This window comes from Patella vulgata, chromosome 5, assembly GCF_932274485.2.
Source record: "Patella vulgata chromosome 5, xgPatVulg1.2, whole genome shotgun sequence".
Taxonomy (NCBI): Eukaryota; Metazoa; Mollusca; class Gastropoda; family Patellidae; genus Patella; species Patella vulgata.
The window spans coordinates 14,742,233-14,764,716 of record NC_065883.2 but is presented as its reverse complement, the minus strand read 5'-3'; the positions used below and the strand labels follow the sequence as shown (position 1 = coordinate 14,764,716).

The 22,484-nt window shown below is 32.5% G+C and overlaps 1 protein-coding gene across 5 annotated transcripts in view; it reads left to right on the top strand.

The window, feature by feature from the left end:
* The window catches only part of LOC126822265 (thyroid receptor-interacting protein 11), a 61,876-nt gene that overhangs the window by 23,786 nt on the left and 15,606 nt on the right, over positions 1–22,484 (top strand). The window contains exons 5-17 of one of the 5 annotated variants that reach the window (XM_050551037.2): positions 9,617–9,747; positions 13,076–13,144; positions 13,590–13,734; positions 14,201–14,271; positions 14,753–14,876; positions 15,224–15,327; positions 16,368–16,502; positions 16,887–16,968; positions 19,377–19,526; positions 20,078–20,349; positions 21,124–21,174; positions 21,469–21,582; positions 22,352–22,436. In XM_050551037.2, the coding sequence (XP_050406994.1) occupies positions 9,617–9,747; positions 13,076–13,144; positions 13,590–13,734; positions 14,201–14,271; positions 14,753–14,876; positions 15,224–15,327; positions 16,368–16,502; positions 16,887–16,968; positions 19,377–19,526; positions 20,078–20,349; positions 21,124–21,174; positions 21,469–21,582; positions 22,352–22,436 (1,533 nt within the window). Of the gene's footprint in view, positions 1–9,616; positions 9,748–13,075; positions 13,145–13,589; positions 13,735–14,200; positions 14,272–14,752; positions 14,877–15,223; positions 15,328–16,367; positions 16,503–16,886; positions 16,969–19,373; positions 19,527–20,077; positions 20,350–21,123; positions 21,175–21,468; positions 21,583–22,351; positions 22,437–22,484 lie in introns of all 5 variants that reach the window. The other 4 variants (XM_050551036.2, XM_050551040.2, XM_050551039.2 and 1 more) reach the window with 4 other exon arrangements.

Below are 22,484 nucleotides of genomic sequence, written 5' to 3'. Positions count from 1 at the left end.
AGGAATTGAACCTGGGACATCCTGGCTAGTCATACTGCACCTTACTTACTGAACCACTGCAGGTTTATATAATATAATGAAAAGGTTGTAATTCATATACAATGTATAGTCAATTTCAAAGTGGTGGTTTTATTTTAGATTATGTTTAGGTTTTGCTGTGAATGTGCTATATGATTTGATAATGCTCTTTTCTGATCTTGCTTACCTGAGCTCATTAAAGATGAAATAAAAACAGAGTTATCAGCCAATAAACATTACTTATATCAATAACATATATATTGCAATGTCAAAAGCATTTAGATGCCCTCTTCATGGTTACAGTGAATCACATTCATGACTGATTCCCATATATGAAACCCATTATATATTTATTATAATAGATAGGTGTCAATCTATAGTATGTATGTATTATATTATATAGGCACAGATCTGCAGTATATATTTAAAGGAACTGAATCACTAATATTTGGGACTTAGAAATTCACACAAATGATAATGCAAATAAAGATGTAATATGAATGTATATAAACTGATTTACATTCAATCACTTCTGTTTTTACTTTAATTTCAAATCAGTTATGTTCGGCGAAATACGCCAGAATTTTCAATCGAATGGCAACCTCTAGCACCTGGTTATTCCAGTCTACTCCGATAGTATTTATTGCGCATGCTCTCCAGAAAAGAATGGTGTAACCGTTTCATATGACTCAACTGGTGGAATATATCTAGCCTCGTTCTTTCAAGTGCCTTGTTATAAATGGTCGCTGAAACACATTATGGTACAGGAATCGCAAACCAGAATTGCCTTCGAGCACCATATGTAGTGAAGCGACTCGGTAAACGAGGCTAAGCATATCCCAGAGAAGAATACTACCATTCAATTTAGACTCTTCTTTGTGTTTATCGCCGAACATAACTGATTAGAAATTATAATAAAAACAGAACCGATTGAATGTAAATCAGTTTATATACATTCATATTACATTATTATATGTGTTGTCACCCATTTGTGTCCATTACTGGGTGCCAAAGAATACAGAATTAGTTCCTTTAAAGTGATTCGATTTATTAATCTTTTTACATGATAATTTACCAGGGTTTAAATCTGTTTCCTGTCTTAAATACTGGATTATAGATAGGGTTATAGAGTATGTATTTTGTCTGATAAGGAAATGACTGATTCTTCTGCAAATTAATATGCATAAATATAAGAAAAGAAATGAGAGAGAGAGAGAGAGAGAGAGAGACTCTCCCACTCGACACAAAGTAGGTCATTTCAGGACTAATGCATGGTTCATTTTTATTTCAATAATTCACTTGTGCCGCATAGATGTCTTTAGTAGTGGGAGGACCCGGAGAAAACCCACGAGGTTGAACAGGCGACCCTACTCCTTGTCACGTACAACATGTATTAAGATAAAGTTTTGATCAATCATCACCTCTTTTAGGAATATTGCCATCCTATTAAGAATGTATTCCTATCTCACATCCTGATTAATTCAGGAAAAATTATAAACTTATTCAGCACTTGTCTTAATGTTTTATTAGTTCATTTTTATTTGTAAAAGTAATCTATTCCTGTTCTTTCGATGACACAGATAACAAATATTGAGATGGTGGGCAATATTTTGTAACCTGTTTTGTTGTTTAAATTATTTCCAATTCTATCCCTAGCTATTGGTAGAAGTATCCTATTGGAGAAGAATTCTTTGGGGTTTTGAGAGCAAAGCCTTTGAAAATATTTTTCAGTTTTGAGCACATTTTGTTCTAAAAATTGCTTAAATTCTATTTCCCATTGACAACTCAAATTTTGAGCCTTTGACACCTCTCTTAAAGCTTGCTGACGAAGCTAATATTTATCATTCTATCATGTTATCAATATCTATTTCCTATATTTTAAAGTAACTGGTGGAATAAGTTAATTCTGTATCAAATAATAAATCGATTGTATGTTATATTATGTATTATGTATTCCGATGAATTATGGTGCGGATGTGTCATAAAATTATCACTATTATATTTTTCTTTTCGAATAATTGTTTGAGAGACACACTGTATAACCAAGAAACTTCAGTTTGGTATCTGAGGTTAAAGAGACATTATACTAGGTCCATGTACCAAGATGTATAAGACACAAATTATTCTCTGACCTCCATGGGCTATAGGTTCCAATGTCATTCATAATCTATAGGTGATATTATCAAATTTCTTTTTTATTTATTTACTTTCCATCCATCATACTAAAATTTCTCACAAATGCTTAACAAGCATTACATGTACCTCTTAGAAAAATGAGCCAAAATATCGAACAAGAATTAATCTGCAGGTTGGAAAAAGAATTACATATACCAGTACACACATCTTATCTAAGAATCAAAATATTTTTTAACTTCATGACCACTCATTTAAATAAATGTACATATACTGCTTTCAGTATGGATAGACGTTTGGATGGGACGAACAACTGGGGTCCTGCGTTCACATTGGCATACACGTAAACGCTCTCCTGGGAGTTGGAATTCGATATAAGAGTAGGCTGTAGTGCCGCTGTCCGGGCAAAATTTCCCTCATAGCACACTGTATGGCGTATGCCCGTCTTCATTAGCCCAGTCGGAGCAGAACAGTAGGACCCCATTTCATTTTTTTCAGCATGGAGCCACTGTGGCTCAATGAGTAAGACTCTGGCTCAGTATCTGCAATGGGTTTTTCAGCATGATTTCCCTTCGTCAGTGATGCAAGATGGCTGGCCTGTTTCTATTGTATAAAAAAAAAAGTTTCATCATTGGCCAGAACATTTGACAAGTGGAAACCATTTTGGAGAATCATGAGGAACTTTCGCGGCCAACTTTCTCCTGGATAGCAAGTCAGCACCTTAATCACTGAGCCACCACACTTCTCCTATAGTTTGCTGCATTGCAAAATTTCGTAGCATAATGTCTCTTTAATAATGTTTTTTTTTTTTGATGATTTATAGCAACATTACTGATTAGCTATAGAGAACTATGATATTTAAAATCTGATAGATTTTTCAGTGAACATCTGTTGCTTAGTTAATATTTCCCAATATGTCGTCTGATATGAATAATAGTCAGTGGTAATCGATACATTATAATCTATTATTGTGTATTTTATAAATAATTGATATATTATGCCATTCATTTAAATATTATAAGAACTTTCACTTTCTAAATGACGTATGACCATTTCTTAAAAGTTATTGGCATCATTTTCAAATGCCAACTTTTAATGTGGATGAATATTGTTGCCACCTTCTTCTAATGGTCGATGTCCATCCACAGATTTTTGTGATCGCATAATGTAGAGTTATTTCCCATCTTATATTCAAATTTATGAGTTCATTGGGATTTTATGGTGTGGTTTCACCTTGTCAGTGGTGCAGGAAGGAGGACCTGACCAGGACAGTTGTCTAGTTGTTTGGATGGGACGAAGAGCCAAGGTCCCATGTACACATTGGCATGCACGTAAAGATCCCTTTGCAGTTGGAATTTGATATAAGAGTAGGTTGTAGCGCCACTGTCCAGGTAAAATTTCCCTCATAGCACAATGTATGGCGTGTGCCCGTCTTCATTCGCCCTGTTGGAGTAGGACATTAAATCCCATTTCATTTCAAATTTATGAAATTGTCTGAATGTGATATATTGTTCAGCGTTCTCAATGCAATTTTTTGTGTGGATTGTTCATTATAATATAAGGAAGAATCCTATTGATTTTCAGAAATTACAAATTGTAAATTCTGGACACGTTTTGTGGTCTTATCTTTGTTGTTATATGAAATTCATATGTAGGAAATACTTCTATATTGCCATTCTGGATATACTTGGAATGTTGTGAAAGTGAGGTAGAAATGTGGACTTGATCATGTCTCTAGGGAATAGTTTTAAACTTTCCTTGAATTCAAATAATCCATTTATTACATACTTAGAGTTCTATTGGGGAAACCGGTAATATTAATCTTAAGAAAAAAATCACAGGGTGTTGGGTCAATATCACTCCACCCCCCATCCCCACCGTTTGTGTGAAATACCATACTGGTAATTGTATTGTAAATCATAGGTAACCCTAGTAAATCATTTTAATTAAATACTACTGTTTACAGTTAATTGTTATTTCACTAAACTATCCCTGAAAGTATTCAATATAAATATAAATGAGAAAATGTTTTGTTAAAACTATGAGTGTTAAATAGTCGCCTGTCCAACCTCGTGAGTTTTCTCTGGGTCCTCCAGTTTCCTCCCCTATTCACCTATTCACAAGCGAATTATTCAGATAAAATGGAACCATAAGTTTGTCCTGAAATGACCTAGTTTGTGTATAGTAGTCTGATGGTTGTTAAACCGTATTTCTGAGCACTAGATGGTGTATACACATGAAAATGTTATGTTAACACCAGCAGTCACTATACAGGTATTGATATAATAAGACACACCCCCCACTCTACTCGACATTGTTCCTTGCATTGCTTAATATTGACTTAGTAGAGTGATTTATAATTTTCCACTAGCGCTGTACTTTTAAGAATTGCGAAAGAAAGAATGGAGGATATTCAGAAAATTGTGTAAGTGACTTTTATCTAGCTAATGAAATTTTAGCAAAGCAGTGATATCAGGTAGGGATATATATGGCACTTGAAAATGTTTGGATAGATATTTTGAGCGGATATTATACTTAAAGATACGATATGGTTAAGTTTAGGAATTTAATGCCCAGATGATAAATGTTCATTTAGAAGTGTCTGACACAGTTTAGCTTTATAATTATGGATTCAGTCAACATTTAGAAATGTATATTCTATTAAGTGTCCCCTAACACCATGTCATGTTGGTGAATTGGACGCGGGAAAGATATTCTCAAGAAATGATTACCTTTGGCGTACCTCAAATTGATCTTAAAATGATGATTGAAGGATTTTTAAAGATTATTTGGATGCAAAATATGGGGATTTAAAATAGAATGTAATTTTTAGTGGTTAGTGTAGAAATCGTACGACGATAGTAACTGTAAAATGTTTGTATTAATAGTGTAATGGTGGCCAGTTATCTGTACATGAAAGAGAATCTAATAAGATGACCCAACCCTTACTTGCTAAATATACTATCAGAGCACGATTTAAGCAAACATACAGTCTTATGTTTGCTTAGTGATTAATCAAATTCTGTTGACATATAACAAATCATACAATGGATAATGTATGGTATATTTAAAGGATATGCTAGGACGATTGGTGCAACGAGCAGTCAGTGTCTCCAATCATATTTAACTTTGCTATCTTCGACTCACCCCTCCACAAATCCCGCCCTGACTACATGCGTATCTTATCACCACATCAAGTTCAAAGTCCAACATATTGGTTTAATCTTATCTCGATTCACTGTTTGCCATTTGGAGGGTTAGTAAGCTGCTGTCTACTTAACCACGAGTTAGAGGTAACATTTTCTATTTCTAACTCATTGGTTTTAATTTTATATTATTCAATAATTGATTATCTTGTGACAATAATTAATGTTAGACCATTGATATCCAGAAATGTTTTATGTATGAACTACAATATTTTCAATGCAATATTCATGGCGATTGACTCGGATAGGATACCGATTACTACCAGAGACCGTCGCCATGAATATAAGTAATTTTCCATTTTGTTGAATTTGAAAAATCACAACTAAATTGTACATGTTTTAATTAGCTTGTAGGAAAACATTTTATAATATATCTACCAATTCATGTATAGATGTTCAAATTTATAAATCATTTGGATTTTATTTTAGTTTTCATAGAGTTCATGCAACTCTTGTGCAAAATGTGTTACTCTAACTTGGTCAGTATTGGTACTTGGATTTTTGGCATTTTGGTGAATTTTAGGTGGTTTTGAAAATGATATTACATATAAGTGAAAATAGTTAAGTTTACATTTAACATTTGAATGAAATCAATTTTGTTTTGAGTTGTTAGATTATTAGTAAAAAAAAGAAGTTTAAGTTACTCCACCAAAATAAAAAAATTAATTATAGGCCTATAGAGCTATGGGTTGTCTGTCAGTCGAATTCAACACTTTATTCTGGCCCTATATAAATTATACCTGGTCTTCTTTACCTTTTAGATGATAGGGTTCCACTTTAATCAGTATTACACAGTCTAGGGCATAGAAAAGTTGTGGTGTACAAGGGTATTGGATTTCATAAGATACACACCAAATTGTCCTGTCAGCATAGTAATTATTTAGTTAACCTCTAGGGTGAATGAAAGCATCAATTTAATGTAGGTTACCTTCAAGTGTGTTAAGTTGTATGTCATGATAAGTTTTTATTTCAAATCCACTGTGGTCTCTCTATCATCTTTACCTATAGTCTTGAGGTGAGAAAAGTAAATAACAATGGCAATGTACATCAAATTACAAATCAAGTGTCATAAAACTAAAATTACTATTCTAGTTATGAGACACAGTGTGCTTATTCTTCATGAAGGACCTGAAGCCACTTCCCATTTGTCTTGGAAGTTAACATGACTAATTATTTATATAGTAATTTGTACCTAATTGCTTTACGAGTTGCATTATCAAACCATTTGTTAGTAACCAATAACCAATCATCAACTCGACTGGATTACAAATTTATGCGTGTTCAGTATTATCTTTATCTTACAGTTTGCAGTAGCATACCGGACGATAGATAGTGGGGGGGGGGGGGGTCACTGCCCAGTAAAAAGGTTTTTGTCAGGAAAGTAGAAGGATACACGAAATACTGGTTATGTTTTTTCCCAGTATGCACAAACTTGAGCTGTGCCAGTGTAATTTCTATAGTCATGATTTTTTTTATAAATTAAAGCTTGTGAGTTCAGTGGTTGTATAACAAATATAACTCATAAATATGGTTATTAATAATATTGGACAATAGATGCCCCTTGAATGTATAACAGGCTTTAATAGAGTAATGGCTGCAAAAGCTGTTAAGATTATCCCATCTTCATTAGCCCAGTCAGAGCAGACCAAACCTCATTTCATTTCATTACTTATGATTTTCCTAAAACTAACTTATAAAGGGCATTAATCATATCAACAAACTAATTCAGTGGATGAAGGACTACCTCCCAAAACACATCCTGTATTAAACCTTTATATTTTTTGTGTACACTCTTTTCAAGTTTGTTGCTTGTGAAGTTATGTAATAATATGTCCTTTTATAAAGCCCTAAATCCACAAAGCATGCTCATGATGCATAATACACCAGTGTCTATATGATATAATTCAAACAGATACATTTTCAAGTCAGATTTAATTAACTCGGAAATAATGAAAACACTGTCTTTTTTTAGCTTGGTGTAGTTTTGCATGTACATGTACATTTGTGACATTTTCTTTCCGATTTGATGCATTGATTCATCATAAAATTGAAAATAAAATTTAAAATAGATTGCCATTGATAGTTTCCACTAAATTAGATCATTTCAATAATAAAAAATTTGCTGTAGGCGTTGCTCTAGTAATAAGTAAGCTGATAATATTTTATATATTAATGGTTAAGGTAGAGTATAGAAACTAGTTTGAATAAATACTGTCATATTAAACATTTTTTCTATAGGTTGTATAGTAGTCCTGTATTAATATTAAACCTTAAGTTAATGTAACCTTACAATATACACCATATATTAATGGGTTTGAAAGCATAGAATGGATCCTGGTGGATAGTTCGTTTGTATGCACCACCTCAACTTGGTGGCCTATTATATTACAATCATGTGACCTGACCATTCATAAAATAGTCCTTTTCATTATTACATCTTCCTGCTTTAACAGACGTCTAACCTGAGTGTTTTCTATACAAGCATTAGGTCTAAATTGATATGGGTCACAAGTAACAGATTTTATAGCCATTTATACCAAACAGAAAATCTGTATTGAATTAGATTAATTCCAATCCAATACAACTCCTGTTATTTAATTTAATATAATTCCCCTAAATTCCAGTTGTCATTTCATGACTCATGCTAGTTAAACATTGCATAACCACACAGGATGTTCGATTTCCTAGAAAAAAGGTTTTTTATATTTGAAATTCAGTAAGGTGTGATCTTCATTCAAATCGACTAAGCCACGCTAACTTAGATATTTTGGTATGTACTGATGAACCAATGATAGTGGGCTTTCAAAGTCACATGTACATGTGCTTCATACCGGTATATTGTTAAAGGTATATGCAGGTATTATTTTAAGGCTCAGATTTATCTCTTTATTATTTAATCAATGTGAAAACCTAGTTGAACGTTTGGAGAGATTATAAATTGTGGTTTCCAAGTAGAAATCCAGGTAATTGCTTTTTGTGAATTTATTGTGGTTATTTAGTTAGCCATTATAATTGTAATTTGATCTCCATATTGTTCTGTAGTGTAATAATGTCAGTGGCACGTGCTGCACATTAAAACAAATCAATTGATTTTTTTTTAAAAATGATATTTCAACATATTGTTCTACAGGTGATTATTTGTATTTTTGCTAAATCATTTAAAGTTAAATAAAGATATAGGTGACGCATTCAAATCTCTACATGTATTTCTTGTCATATATTTGCAACTTATGGTGAATGTATAAATGTATATTACATTGTACTAAATACAATTTGTAGTGGTGGTTTGGACGGATTATGTGTGTGTGTATCTCTCCCCTCCCTCATTCTTTGTTTTTGACACCCCGCAGGGCCATACAGAATCATTTGGTGTTCTCCTCCAACAAACTAAAATGGATCAATCCTTTCAAGTTAAAGACTATATAAATGTAGAAAATTTAGTCAGTGATTTTACCACCTTCCACCTTTTATAAACATGCCTGACTTTATAGTGCATAAATAAGGTTTAAACATTGGTGCTAGGATCATCTTATAAAAGTAAATTACTTTGTGGTGAATAGATATATTTAAACAGGATTTAGAAACAGGCAATCAGATTGGTTTGTTTAATTTATACACGACGTATAGTCATGGAGACATATATCAAACAGAATTGAATTCTCATTCCAGCCCTGTAGTACATCAAAGCAACTTATCTAATATGAAGAGTCCAGGGGAAGAACGATCTAAGTCACATTTTTGTCTTTTCGCATAAAAGGCAAAACAGACTTTTGGACGCGAACAGTACAACGAGTGGGTTTAATTACAACTACGAAATGATGGTTAATACGAATCATAATTACCAGTACAACAACTGACTTCCACTTTTCAGCCAAATTAAGGTCAAATAAATACAATAGACTTGTATTGGTCCGGGAGGCCATTTCAGAAGGGTCTTGGTTCGATGTGACTTCGATCGTTTTTACCTGAAATTGATTGTTCCACAGAAAGCTTATACAATTTGCTACCAGGTGGCGCCATTAACTGGGGTTCGTTGAAAAAGTGACTTAGATCGTTCTTCCCTGGGGCTCTTCATATGTAATATTAATTGGAGACCGAATTATTGCACCAATAGTTTCAATAATCATTGGTGTTGTACCTTCACAAAATTTAAGAACTCCTGTGTACAGAAAATGGTATATTTCTCTAGTTTAAATTTGAATAAGATGAAGATGATATATTTTTGGGGTAATTTGTAAAATATCTTTTATCTCTTTCAGGTGGTTTTCATGAAGACGATCAGGATTTGGGAGACTCTATTAGATTACAACATGAAGTCAATGGATTGCGACAAGATGTTCAAAGATTACGAGCAGAATGTCAACATTGGCGCTCAGTGGCTGGACAATTAGTAAGTGTTTTATTGGTATCATCATTCAGTCAATTTCTCTCTCTAATTTCTCTTAGGCCTAGATAAGAATATTTGGTACCTGTACACGTTATAAGATTTGTTTGGAGGGGGGTGGATGGCCTAATGGTTAGCATGTTTGCGCTGTATCATAAAATCTGTCCCAAAATGACCTAAGTTTGTGTCGAGTGGACCTTAATCCCCATCTCTCTCTCTCAAATTTGTTATACCATTACATAAATAGAGGAAGTTTTGTTCTGGGTTGTGAAGTAGGGGAGCCATGTGTCGTATGAACCAGGATGTACCAGGTTCGATCCTGCTGTTTTTGGCAGAGAAAGTTCTCCTGGTTTTTCTAGCCTATTTTTGAGATGTCAGCACTTGGGGCAAGATAAAAGTGTGTAGTCGATAAGATGGCACAAACAACCCCAAAGTATTGTCCAGAACCTGTGACACTTGGAATTTGAGGCACAAATGCAGCTGAAAACTGAATTGTGACTGTGCAGGCAAACTTTACCTCATAGCACATTTCATGGCATATGACCATATTTAATAGCCCATTTGGTGCATTTTTCGGGCTTTAAAATACATGAAGGAGATTCTAACTCTAGTGTTTTTAGGTGCCGACGGCCTAATTAAGATACCGTTTAAAACGCTGAATCAGTGCAAAATTAGTCCAAAACTCTATATATACATATACAAATATTATATTTTTTTTTATAAGCCGTCTTCATTCTCCTAATTGGAGCAGAACAGTAGGACGTTAAACCCAGTTGCATTTCATTTCATTTCGTTTTTGTTAAGCGTGAATCCATGTGGTTCTTTGTGCGGAATTTAAGTTCAATCAGCATCTAAGGGCAAATGTAGGTCAATTCACTAATTCGCCATATTAATAACCTGTTAATGAACTTTACATACAGAGGCAAGGAGGTCATACGTGTTAAGGATTCAGCTAATTTTACACAAACAATGAATATTAATACTCCATATCACCCCGCCATATCACTTCTCAAACAAACAAAATGGTTTTGATTAGATTAATACGATAAATGAATGCATGCGATTAATTTCTAATTAATATCTGACTATATTTATTTATGAGTTTAATATATTGACCAAAAGGTTTATAAATCCTATAATTAATAGATTAAGACTAAAATGATACACGCACACCATATATGGGTTTAACCTATATTTAACCTTTTCGAATTTATATATTGGTTGCTAAGGAATGTCGGTCTTATTTAAATAAAGTTATGTAAGATAGAGATAGATTTGTGTCAAATATAGATTGTACACTAATGTTGGTTGTGTCTCGGCTTGGTACGAATTCAAACTCTTATCTCTAAACGAGTGATTCCTATTGGAAGATATTAGTACGAGGAATTGAAGATCGAGATAAAAGCTAGGACATGACGCTGTTATCTGCCGCGTCACCCTATGTTGCTATGTAAAATAAGAATTTTCTCCCATATCTCAATGTGAGGTTATCTATTGAGGGCTAGTAGTTTATATTGAAGACCAACCCATAATATCAATACAGGTATACGTGAGACGGAAACTAGCGGCCATTGCTGTCATATTTCCAAGGTTGAATTGATACCTTTCAAGGGTATTTAAATGACGAAACTGTTGCACTTGCAGAATTTGCATCCACTGCGGTCTTTCAGGTCAAATTTTTTAATTTTTTTTTCTTTTTTGCTCTAAGGGAATATCAAATAATTTGTTAGGAATGTCTGAAAAATCAAGTTCAGGATAGTTTTGTGTAATATTCAAAAATAACATTTAATACTACTATAGTTCAGTTGATGACCAGATTATGAATTAATGACTGACTGAGGAATAGTTCAATTAATTTATTGTTTAAATAGTAGACAGTATCAAGGTATGAAAATATGAAACCATCAGATTAAGATTCTTATGTTGCAAAGTATTTTGTGTATTTTGCAACGTGGCGAAACCTAAAAAATTATTTATTGAATTTAACTCATTTGAATAGCGTCTCAGGAAATGTAAAAATGGAAACTTATTCATGTGACTTTTTTTGAATCAGACTGTTTATTCAGATTTGGTGAATCATTGAACATTAAAACCAGCTTAATCACTTTGATAGCAAACATAAGGTGTAACATAGATAGGTTCACATCTAATGCTGGAGTAGTTGTATGGAGGTTTAAAGGGACGCTACCATGGAAATAAGGAGGAAGTATTTGCTACATATTCCCATATGAATAATAGAGTGTGGCAAAGTTAAATTATAATTTTTCATTCAAAACTGCAAAGGAATAAGTGTATTTTTGCATTAATGTGAATAGTCATTGTGCAAAATTGTGGAAATCTAACCGGCAAATTATCTGTCGATAAATTAACCCATAATTCTGGTGGTAAGTGTAATTTTAGGAGAATGGAGTATAGCTCTTTAAGGAAGTATTTCGTTTCTCTCAAGATTTGTGGTTTCGTTATCAGCTTTCATATATTAACATAAGATTAAGGGGTTAGATAAAGGACATGACCGTTGGGGTTTAAATATTGTTACTGATCATGAGTCACCTACTTTTTAAATCAAATTTTAATTTGCTTCAAACTGGAGCAATAAACAATCTTGAAGCCCTTACCACAAAATTTAGTGCAATCTCTTAAGTCAAGTTCGCGATAAACTATTCCCATAGTAACGTCTAAGATTTCTTCATAATTTTTTCTGAGTAAATTTAAACATCCCAGTGACCACATCATAGATGAAACCAATCTGATCAGACAAATTTATTTAACATTTCCGAATTCAGGAGTTTTCGGTAGATTCATTTCATTTGAACTATATCTAAACTGCAATCAGTAAATCGAAACCTGATTTAAAAAAGTATATGGCATAGACAGTAAATATTAATGGATCTGTGTGTAGTTTTTATTTATTTTTTTGTTCAGGATCCAAACTTCTAATGGGTTGTATATTTTTTGTTTATTACCTGTGTATTGATTGTTGTAAAGGGTGTGTACATGTATTTTAAGATTTATGATTGCTACACCGTCATGTGGATGGGCTAGTCGATACTTGTTGCTTTTTTACTCATGTCATTCGTCTTAATATGAAATATTAATGTCCTGGATCAATTTAGGAGATTGTAATTTCATGCATACATTTCTAAAAATATTAAATATAGACTATAATTTGGTTGAAGTTGAAAGCCACGTTGGAATCATTTTGGAATCTGTCTGCTAATGCTCGTTAATTGTAGTGTGTATTGCTGTTAATGGCATTGTTGGGCAGGTTATTAAATAGGGAGTAGGCGGGAAATGACAATTATTTTAAGAAAATGATTTTTTTGTTTTTTTTCAGTCTGGCAATCAAAGTGCAGAAGAGCAAACTAAACATACAGAAAGTTTACAACTTAAAGACAGAATACAGGTAAATTATTTAAATTGTAATGTATGAATATAGGAAAATCAACTTTCCATTAAAGCTAGAATTTTAATTGATTTAAACAGTATTTATTAATTACAGTATTTATAATTAGGACAATATACAATACATAATAAATTATATGGATTCTGAAACAAGCTATAAAGCTTTGTTTTAAATTATCAGTACAGGTAAATAGACTGAAAGTTAATGCAAGAATATAAATTGGCTAACTACTTACAGTTTATTCAGGTAAATAACCTACCTGTACTAAAAGTTGAAATTGTTGAGTCGACTACGACCTATTTTCACTACTAGATTAACAATGTACACAAGTTAGAATTAGGTTTTTGTGAATGAATGAGTTAAAATCAGATAACAATGTAATATATATAACTGCCTTCTTTTTCATTCTGTGCACTTGAAAGACTTTAATACTTTTCTTGTTCAGGAACTTCAAAATCAGTTGATCCGAGAAAAAGATCACCATCAACATGAAGTTATCTCCCTTCAAGATGTTCACCATGAAAAACTCGCTACTATCAAGAAAACCTATAAACAAGATTTGGCTCGATTGGAAGAGAAGTTATCTGAATGTAAGTTTAGTATACCTCATCTATACAATCTCTTGTAACATGGACGGGAAATCTTCCTTTGTTCTTTTCGTTGAATAAGTAGATTGTTTTCCCTCTAGTAGATTGTGTGGAGCTTAACTGTGCAATAACTAGACATGTTCAATGTTATAGCACACTTTTGCTGATTTACACTAGTTTTAGTAGAAATCATATAGAGAAGTGGGGTGGGTTTTCTGTGCAGATGTCAATGTTACAAGTCATTTATAGCACACTTCATTCGTCAACAGGTAAAACACCTCGGCCTGCGGCCTCTGGTTAAACCTGTTAACTCATGAAAGCTGTGCTATAAATATAACTTGTGTTATAAAACAAATGATTTATCTTATTTGTAAACTATAAAGAGATATGAAGTTTGTGTTTCTGACAGTAATGTACCAGATGTATTGGTATTTGTTCTATGACTGATTATTATTTTATTATTTTACAGTACAAGATAACACCAGTAACCATGGTGACAGTTCTACAGATTTACATAGTCTTACACAAGCTAAACAAACAGTAAGTCAAACTTCATAAATCATTATTATAGTAATTTGCTTGGCAATTTTCATCTAATTCTTTGAAATTGTTATCTCTCAATAAGAAGACATTGTCTGTTAATATAAATATCTTGAACGTAATCAAAAGTAGTTAACGAAACCGTGACACACAAATATATGAGCAACCCTTCAGTACTACACCACAGCAATGAATAGTGACTGGATAATCTGCTCTTTAGGGTATCATATTTGTTTCTATGTGATCATTGAATACTTTTTAGAAACATTGAGAAACCACTTCTTAGGAAAATTGACCAACCAAAGCATTAAGAATTGTAGGAGTTGGAAATGATACGTTCTAAGTAAAATTTTCATTCCCTTTATTAAACAGCTAACTATAGGAAAAGAAAATAGCCATATTTTAGTCTAAAAAAAAGTGTTTATAATGCAGTCTTTTATTCCAATATATTATAATATGTATATATATTCATTTCTTGTAGCTGGAAGAAGAAAATAAAGAAATGAAGAAACGTATTGAATCTATGAGTGTTGAGTTAGAAAAGTTTAATAATGAGATAAAAGTTAATAAAACCCAGTCACAAACATTACAATCTATTGTTAAAGGTATGGGAATTATATTTACCCTCATGTTTTGTTCTTCTCTTCTCTCTTCTATTCTTTTGGACAGTTCATACAGTCGATCATGTCAGGACAATCTAACAGGAAGTATATAGATAGAATAGGTACAAACTAGTTAATACTATATTGAATTTACAATACGAGAGTAACTTTGTTGTGGCAAAGTTTTAAAGTTGTATCAGGTGGTTAAAACAAGAGTAAGCATACTTTGGCTCGCTGGCTAAAACTAGTATATGTACTTGCTTGTTGAGACTCTCTCTCACAATTGGTCGACAACACCATTATTTTTACATTTGAGACATTTATGTTGTTTTTTTTTATGTATTTTGTAGATTTAGAAGAAGAGAAGAAAAAGTATGAAGTAGAATTAGTCCAGGTGCGATTAGCTTTATATGAATATAAACAAAGATTATTGGATCAACTGGATTCCGATCATGTAAAATATAATAATCAAACTTCCTAGTTTGAATCTTTTAGCTTGATTTCTATAATAACTTAAATCTTCTGTATGAAGATGGAAATCTAATCTTGAATGTATGAAAAATGGCATGAATCTAACTCATAATTCTTTCTATGGTCCAAAACATTAGTTTGATAATTCGTATCTTATTGATGTTTTGAAATTAATGTGACCGTGCAAACTCTTACATATCATAATGTTTAATAATAGCATTAATAGCATATGTAACATTATGTATTCACTGATTTTGAAACAGCCTAAATGTGAGTACATCAATGATGCAATGGAAAAATGTGCCATGTATATATACTGATAGTGTATCTAATTTTAGTAGAGCATGCAATACGGAAGCGTCCAAATAATATATTGGCAATTGCCGGTGTTCATCGTATGATTCTTCTGTTTCTTAGGGAATTTAAAAGGAAGATTTTGTAATATAAATTGCCTTAACTGTTGTCTATATGTAGCCAAGTTGTAAACTAACACCTCATGCATATTTTAACTAAACAAGAAGATCTTCAAATGTTAATAGTAGTATTTGGAATGAATAATTAAAAGCATGGATTTCTGACCTGTTAAAAGAATAAAAAATGACCTAAATATATATTTTATTATCATTTAAAATTGAATGAAAAGCATGAATATCTGTCCTGTTAAATAAATAAAAATGGTCTAAATATATATAATATTTTAAAATTGAAGAAAAGCATGAATTATCTGTCCTGTTAAAAGAATAAAAATGACCTAAATATATATAATATTTTAAAATTGAATGAAAAGCATGAAATTTCTGTCCTGTTAAATAAATAAAAAAAGACCAAAATATTTATTATAATATATAAGTTGGTAAATCATTTTATTACTGATAAATAAATACTGAAATAATGTAATATTATAAAATTTCACATCAAATTTTAAATTATTCCTGAGAAATTTTCATATTTATTTTTAAATCAAGTTTTTAAAAGACTGAATAATAATATTATGTGTAAGATATGGATAATTGGTAATTTTAGACAGATATAGTTGACTGGATAACTGAAATGAAAGAAGTGACATATGAGTCAGATCATGATGCTGCTGTAAAACGCCTTAAACTTTTAAATGAAACACAAGACTTAGACACCAAAATAAATGAGGCAGGACGGAAGGTATTAATATAATTATAAATGTTTACGAACATATTGATTGTTGAGAGAAAATATTGTTTTATTAATAACTTAGTTAAAACATCAAGATAGTCGAGATAGTAGACAGTCTATCAGATCCCATGTATTATTGAATTTACTTGTAAGTGTTGAAATGTTAAAATATTTCAAAACAATATTTTAATCATATGGATTTTGTCTTCTCACTAATCAAAATAACATAACAACCCAATTCAATGCTTTAGTGGGACCTAATCAAAGAAATTTATCTCCTTTAATTTAATGATAATGAAACAATTGGTACATGCTCATTCCAGCTACTAAAACACCCTAAACTTGTTAAATATCTTCAAAAATTTTATTTCCATTTATTTATTTTGTGTACAGTTACGTCAAGCTAAACAAGAAGCTAGTGAACTACAAGTGGAGGAGAAACCAAGAAGAGTTGAGAGTGAATACTCTACATCTAGTATGTATTATGTTATTAAAATATTATTAAACATATTAAATTTCATAATCAGCTTCCTCTGAATAAATTCTATCACAAATTAACAAAAGCTAATTTCTACTTTTTACCATATGATTTCCTGCTAGATAATTTATAAGCTTACACACTTTGTAATGGAATCCTTTTCTTCTAGAAAACACAATTTTGTTATTTCAATCATTTTCTAGCTGTTGTCTATTTTTCCACAGATATAATAATGTTTATATATTTATGATACAGTGATATATCTACTTTGCTTCACCTACTGTACTAATAAAACCTATATCCATCCAAATTTTTAACCTAACCTTTGTCCTAAAACCTTAATTTTCCCACATATAATGATATATACATAATGAGGATTATATGATGATACAGTGAGGGTATGATATTTCTGATATATGATATATCTACCTTGCTTCGCTCGCCGTACTGATAGAACTTATTTGTTCAAATCATTAACCTAACCTTTGTTGTAAAACCTCCCCCACATGTAATGATGTACATATGAAGGTTTATATGATGATACAGTGAGGGTATGATATTTCTAATATATGATATATCTACCTTGCTTCGCTCGCCGTACTGATAAAACTTATATCCTTCCTAATATCGTTAACCTAACCATTGTCTTAATAAAACCTTCCCGATAATGATATATAAGGGTTAAATGATGATACAGTGAGGGTATGATATTTCTAATATATGATATATCTACCTTGCTTCGCTCGCCGTACTGATAAAACCTATATTCTTCCTAATATCGTTAACCTAACCATTGCCCTAAAAACCTTCCCCACATATAATGATGTACATATGAGGGTTAAATGATGATACAGTGAGGGTATGATATTTCTGATACATGATATATCTACCTTGCTTCGCTCGCCGTACTGATAAAACCTAGATCCTTCCATATCTCCAAATCATTAACACCTAGTCCCTAGGACTAACCTCTGTTGTAAAACCTTCCTTATAATCATGTATAATCTCCAAATCATTAACATCTAACCGATAGTGTAAAACCTTCCATACATAAAAATGACCAGGGTTTATATGATGATACAGTGAGGGTATGATATTTCTGATATATGATATATCTACCTTGCTTCGCTCGCCGTACTGATTAATCCTTGATTTATTTTGTCCTTAACCAAATCTTTTTAAGACTTTTGTATAAAAATCGTGAAATATTGTGGTTGCCTGACTGATAAAACCAAATCTTTATCTTAAATTCATTGCTGTATAGTATAATCATGTGCTTTATTTACATGCATTATTTGTAATATTATTCCAATAAGAAGAGAAAGTAACTGTGACTACTATCAACTATTTAATCCTAAATTTCAAAGACTTTAAAATAGTAATAATACTTTAATTTATTCGAGATGGGTTGGATGGCCGAATGGTTAGCACGTGTGCGCTGTGTCATAAGGCCTGTCATTGAGTCAACTAGCGTGGTTTTGATTCCCCGGTTGTACGTGACAATAATAATAATAATAATGAAGTTTTATATAGCGTCTTCTCCATGTTGACACATGCTCAAAACGCTTTTTGTAATGGCTCTACTGGTAAAACTGTTGAAACAGGAAAGTCTTTAGTGCAGATTTAAATTGATTAAAAGTTTGTTGATTCTTGATCTGTTGTGGAAGTTCGTTCCATAATCTAGGATCAGCTGAACTGAAAGACCTATACCCATATGACTTCAAATTATATCTTGGAACAACTAGTGACTGTTTGTTTTGAGAGCGAAGTGATCTAATAGGGTTGTAGTCATATAAGAGTTCAGATAAGTATTGAGGAGCTGCATTATTGCGACATTTATACACTAATGTTAGTATTTTGTATTTGACTCGCGCCTCAGCAGGTAACCAATGTAAAGAAGCCAGCACATTCTGGATGTGATCAAACTTATGTGTCCTTGTTACTATTTGGGCTGCAGTATTAAGAACCTTTTGGATCTTGGCTAGAAATGCTTGTGGGATTCCATAGAGTAAACTATTACAATAATCAATCCTTGATAAAATAAGTGATCTCACAAGTAGTTTACAAGCGTCAGCAGTGAGATAGTTTCTGATGTTGCATATACAGCGTAGATGATAGTAGCATGTACGGCATACCATATCAACCTGAGCGTCCATTGTCAGAGACGGATCAGACAAGGATTAGGGTCGCCTGTCTAAACTCGTGGGTTTTCTCCGGGTCCTCTGGTTTCCTCCCACTGCTAAAGACCCCTACGAGCAAGCGAATTATTGAAATAAAATTAAACCATATGTTAGTCCCGAAATGACCTAGTTTGTGTCAAGTGGACGTTAAACCCCATTTCTCTCTCTCCCTTTAATTTATTTGATATATTATTAATAAATACATGTTTTTGTATATTTCAGCAGATTTAGATGTTGATCAGCTAAAAGAGGAGAATATAAAACTGCAAGAAGAAGTATCTTCTTTACATAAACAAAATCGTAAACATATCGTTGAAAAAGATCTTTATGAAGAGAGATTAAAATCTTACAGAAGACGGCTAGCTGAAATACAAGGTGAGATTCAGTTGAAATAGATTTGTATTAGTTTTTCTCTGCAATGACTTATTCAAATATTTCTCATCCAGTAAAAATCTTGGTATAGGATTGCCATGGGCACCGAGGTTTAAACATACTTTGCTAAAAACATGTTGCTCAAAATGTAATTTGTAATAAAAATTTCACCACTATTTTTTTGAAGATATAAAAGATATATATTTAATAGGTAGTGTAACACAACACAGATCGTACAGAGATAACTGCAAAGTTAGTAACAGCTGTCTAGTTATTCGGGTGGGACAAAAAAAACGAGGACCCGTGTACACATTAGTGTGCACGTAAAAAATCCCTGACAGTTGGAATTCGATATAAGAGTAGGCCGTAGTGCCGCTGTCCGGGCAAAATTTCCCTCATAGCACATTGTATGGCGTATGCCTGTCTTCTTTAGCCCAGTTCGGAGCAGAACAGTAGGACGTTAAACCCCATTTCATTTCATTTCACTTTTGCAAAGTCAGTATAAATTGATGATAATTCCTTTGATTTATAATACTGTAATTATTTTCTTACAGATGATTTTGAAATGGATGAAGAGTTTGATGACTCTGAATTTGATTTAGGACAAAAACCTATGGTCTCTGGTATTGATTCCAATTCTCCGTTAGACGAACAAGTACGCCATCTACAGAGTCAGGTTCAACAATATCAGAATGATATAGAACAATTTGAATATGTTAAATGTGATTGGCAGCTAGAGAAAGAAGCATTAGAAGACGTTTTGATGAAACTACGTGAAGAATTAAAACAAGCTGAATCATCATTAGCAGTAGCACAAGCACAACAGGTTAGTAATTTTGTCAGTTTTTAATGTAGATGGTGAACTGGTAGATATAAGTTGTTTAGGTACTTTTATCAATACCATTTTCATTAGTCTGACTGTGGCAGATCAATAGGATGTTCAATATCCTTTTTGATCAAAATTTGATTTACTTCACTTGAAACAAACAAAGAATGAAGAAATAAATTAAAAACAAACCTGTCATTGGCAAGGGCCAAGGGCTCCTTTCTGATAATTCTTTAAGATTTCCACACTTACTCATGTTCATTTATTCTTGGTCACCCTCCTAATAAATTCTTGATATAAGCTGGTCATTCTTTGTTAAAAACTTATATTATGACAATGATGGGAAGGTGATGGTGCATAGTTTGGAATATAAGATACCATTTTAATGAATAAATAAACCACAATTTTACATTGATAAAAATACCTTTGGTTGGTTTTATATTGTTGTGGGTGTAGTTCAAAGTTTTTTCTTTGTTGTTTTGTTTTATAACAGTCTAGCTGTGTACATGTAGTAGAAAAATACAACAAAGTGTTAGCTATATGTAAAGCTACCCTAAAATGGGATGTTCTTCAAAAGTTAAGCATGTCACAGATTTGAGAGATTGCTTGTATAATTTCCCTATCCTAAAATGGGATGTTCTTCAAAAATTAAGCATGTTACATATTTGAGAAGTTGCTTGGATAATTTCAGTCTATGAAAAGTTTGGGTTATTTGCTTTGTTGTATTTTGTTGTTGGATGGTATTGATGTTGTGCTATGTTGTATTTAATGTAGGGTTTAGAAGAGGTAGCTAGACAGGGTACACAGCCATCTCTTATTGTTGATGTAAGTTTTAATATAAACCCCTTTACCGCGTTTTGATTGTCAAAATTCAACAGTTCTATCAATCCATAAAGCTTACCTAGTCGAGACTGAAATTTACCCTGCTTGTTTTAAAATGGTCATAACCACTCCTTTTCTTAAACCAATCTTCATATTTCCTTCATTTTGACTCCATAAAGCTACTGATGTTGTAAAATAGCCTATATATTTGTTTTAATGGGCATTTATTCTGAATGTTCAATTACCATTTCAAAGATCTATACCTTTTGTAATGGATTTTTTTGGTGTTTTTTAAAGGATGCTACAGAAACTGATGAGGACACTGCTAATAAATTAGCCAGTCAAATCAATGAATTAGTCAATGGTAATCAACAGTTAGAAGAAGAAAGGGACCAGTTATTACAACAAGTGGTAAGTTCTTATATACATGTATATCTGGGGGGGGGGGGTGGATAGCCGAATGGTCAGCATGCATGCGCTGTATCATTGAGTCAACTGGCATGGTTTTGATTCCCCGGTTGTATGTGACAAGGAGTAGGGTTGCCTGTCCAACCTCGTGGGTTTACTCCGGGTCCTCCAGTTTCCTTCCACGGCTAAAGACCCCTACGCACAGGAGAATTATTGAAATAAAATTGTACCATATGTTAGTACTGAAATGACCGGGTTTGTGTCGAGTGGACGTTAGACCCCATTTTCTCTCTCTCTCTCTTATCTAGAAGCACAGGTTTATTTTTACTAATTATTCTGTGATGTGTAAATATACCAGGCTGGTGTACAAGCAAAGAATTGCTGAGAGTTACAAGTAGAGAGTTTCTGCTCTGCCAGTTATTTCATATTTAAACCTGCTGTATTGTAGCTAGCTGTAGTTATTACAATCAGACTCATGAAATGAAATGGGGTTTACAATCAGACTCAGTCAGTTGTATTTCAATAGAAACTTGAAACATTGCTTTTGTTATTGTAGTGATACCATTACTGGGATTCTAATCTTAATGGTGACACACCAAGTACCAAATGCATGTGTAAGCATTTTTGTAACTTGGCCCATGGTTCTGAAATGGCAATCATGGTTATATGGAATAAAGATATAATGAAATCTAATGTTTTTGTAGACTGTAATATGTTTTTGATTTGAATAGTATCAAATAGAGATTATAACAATGTTCTTGTATTTTTACAGACATCATTAGAAGATAAAATACAGGAACTAGAAATAGAAACCATCAATCTAAATACTAGTCTTAGTCAACAACAGTCACTTTCAGGTATAGTTTGATTTATTTGAATCACTGCTACCAGTACTATTACGAAAC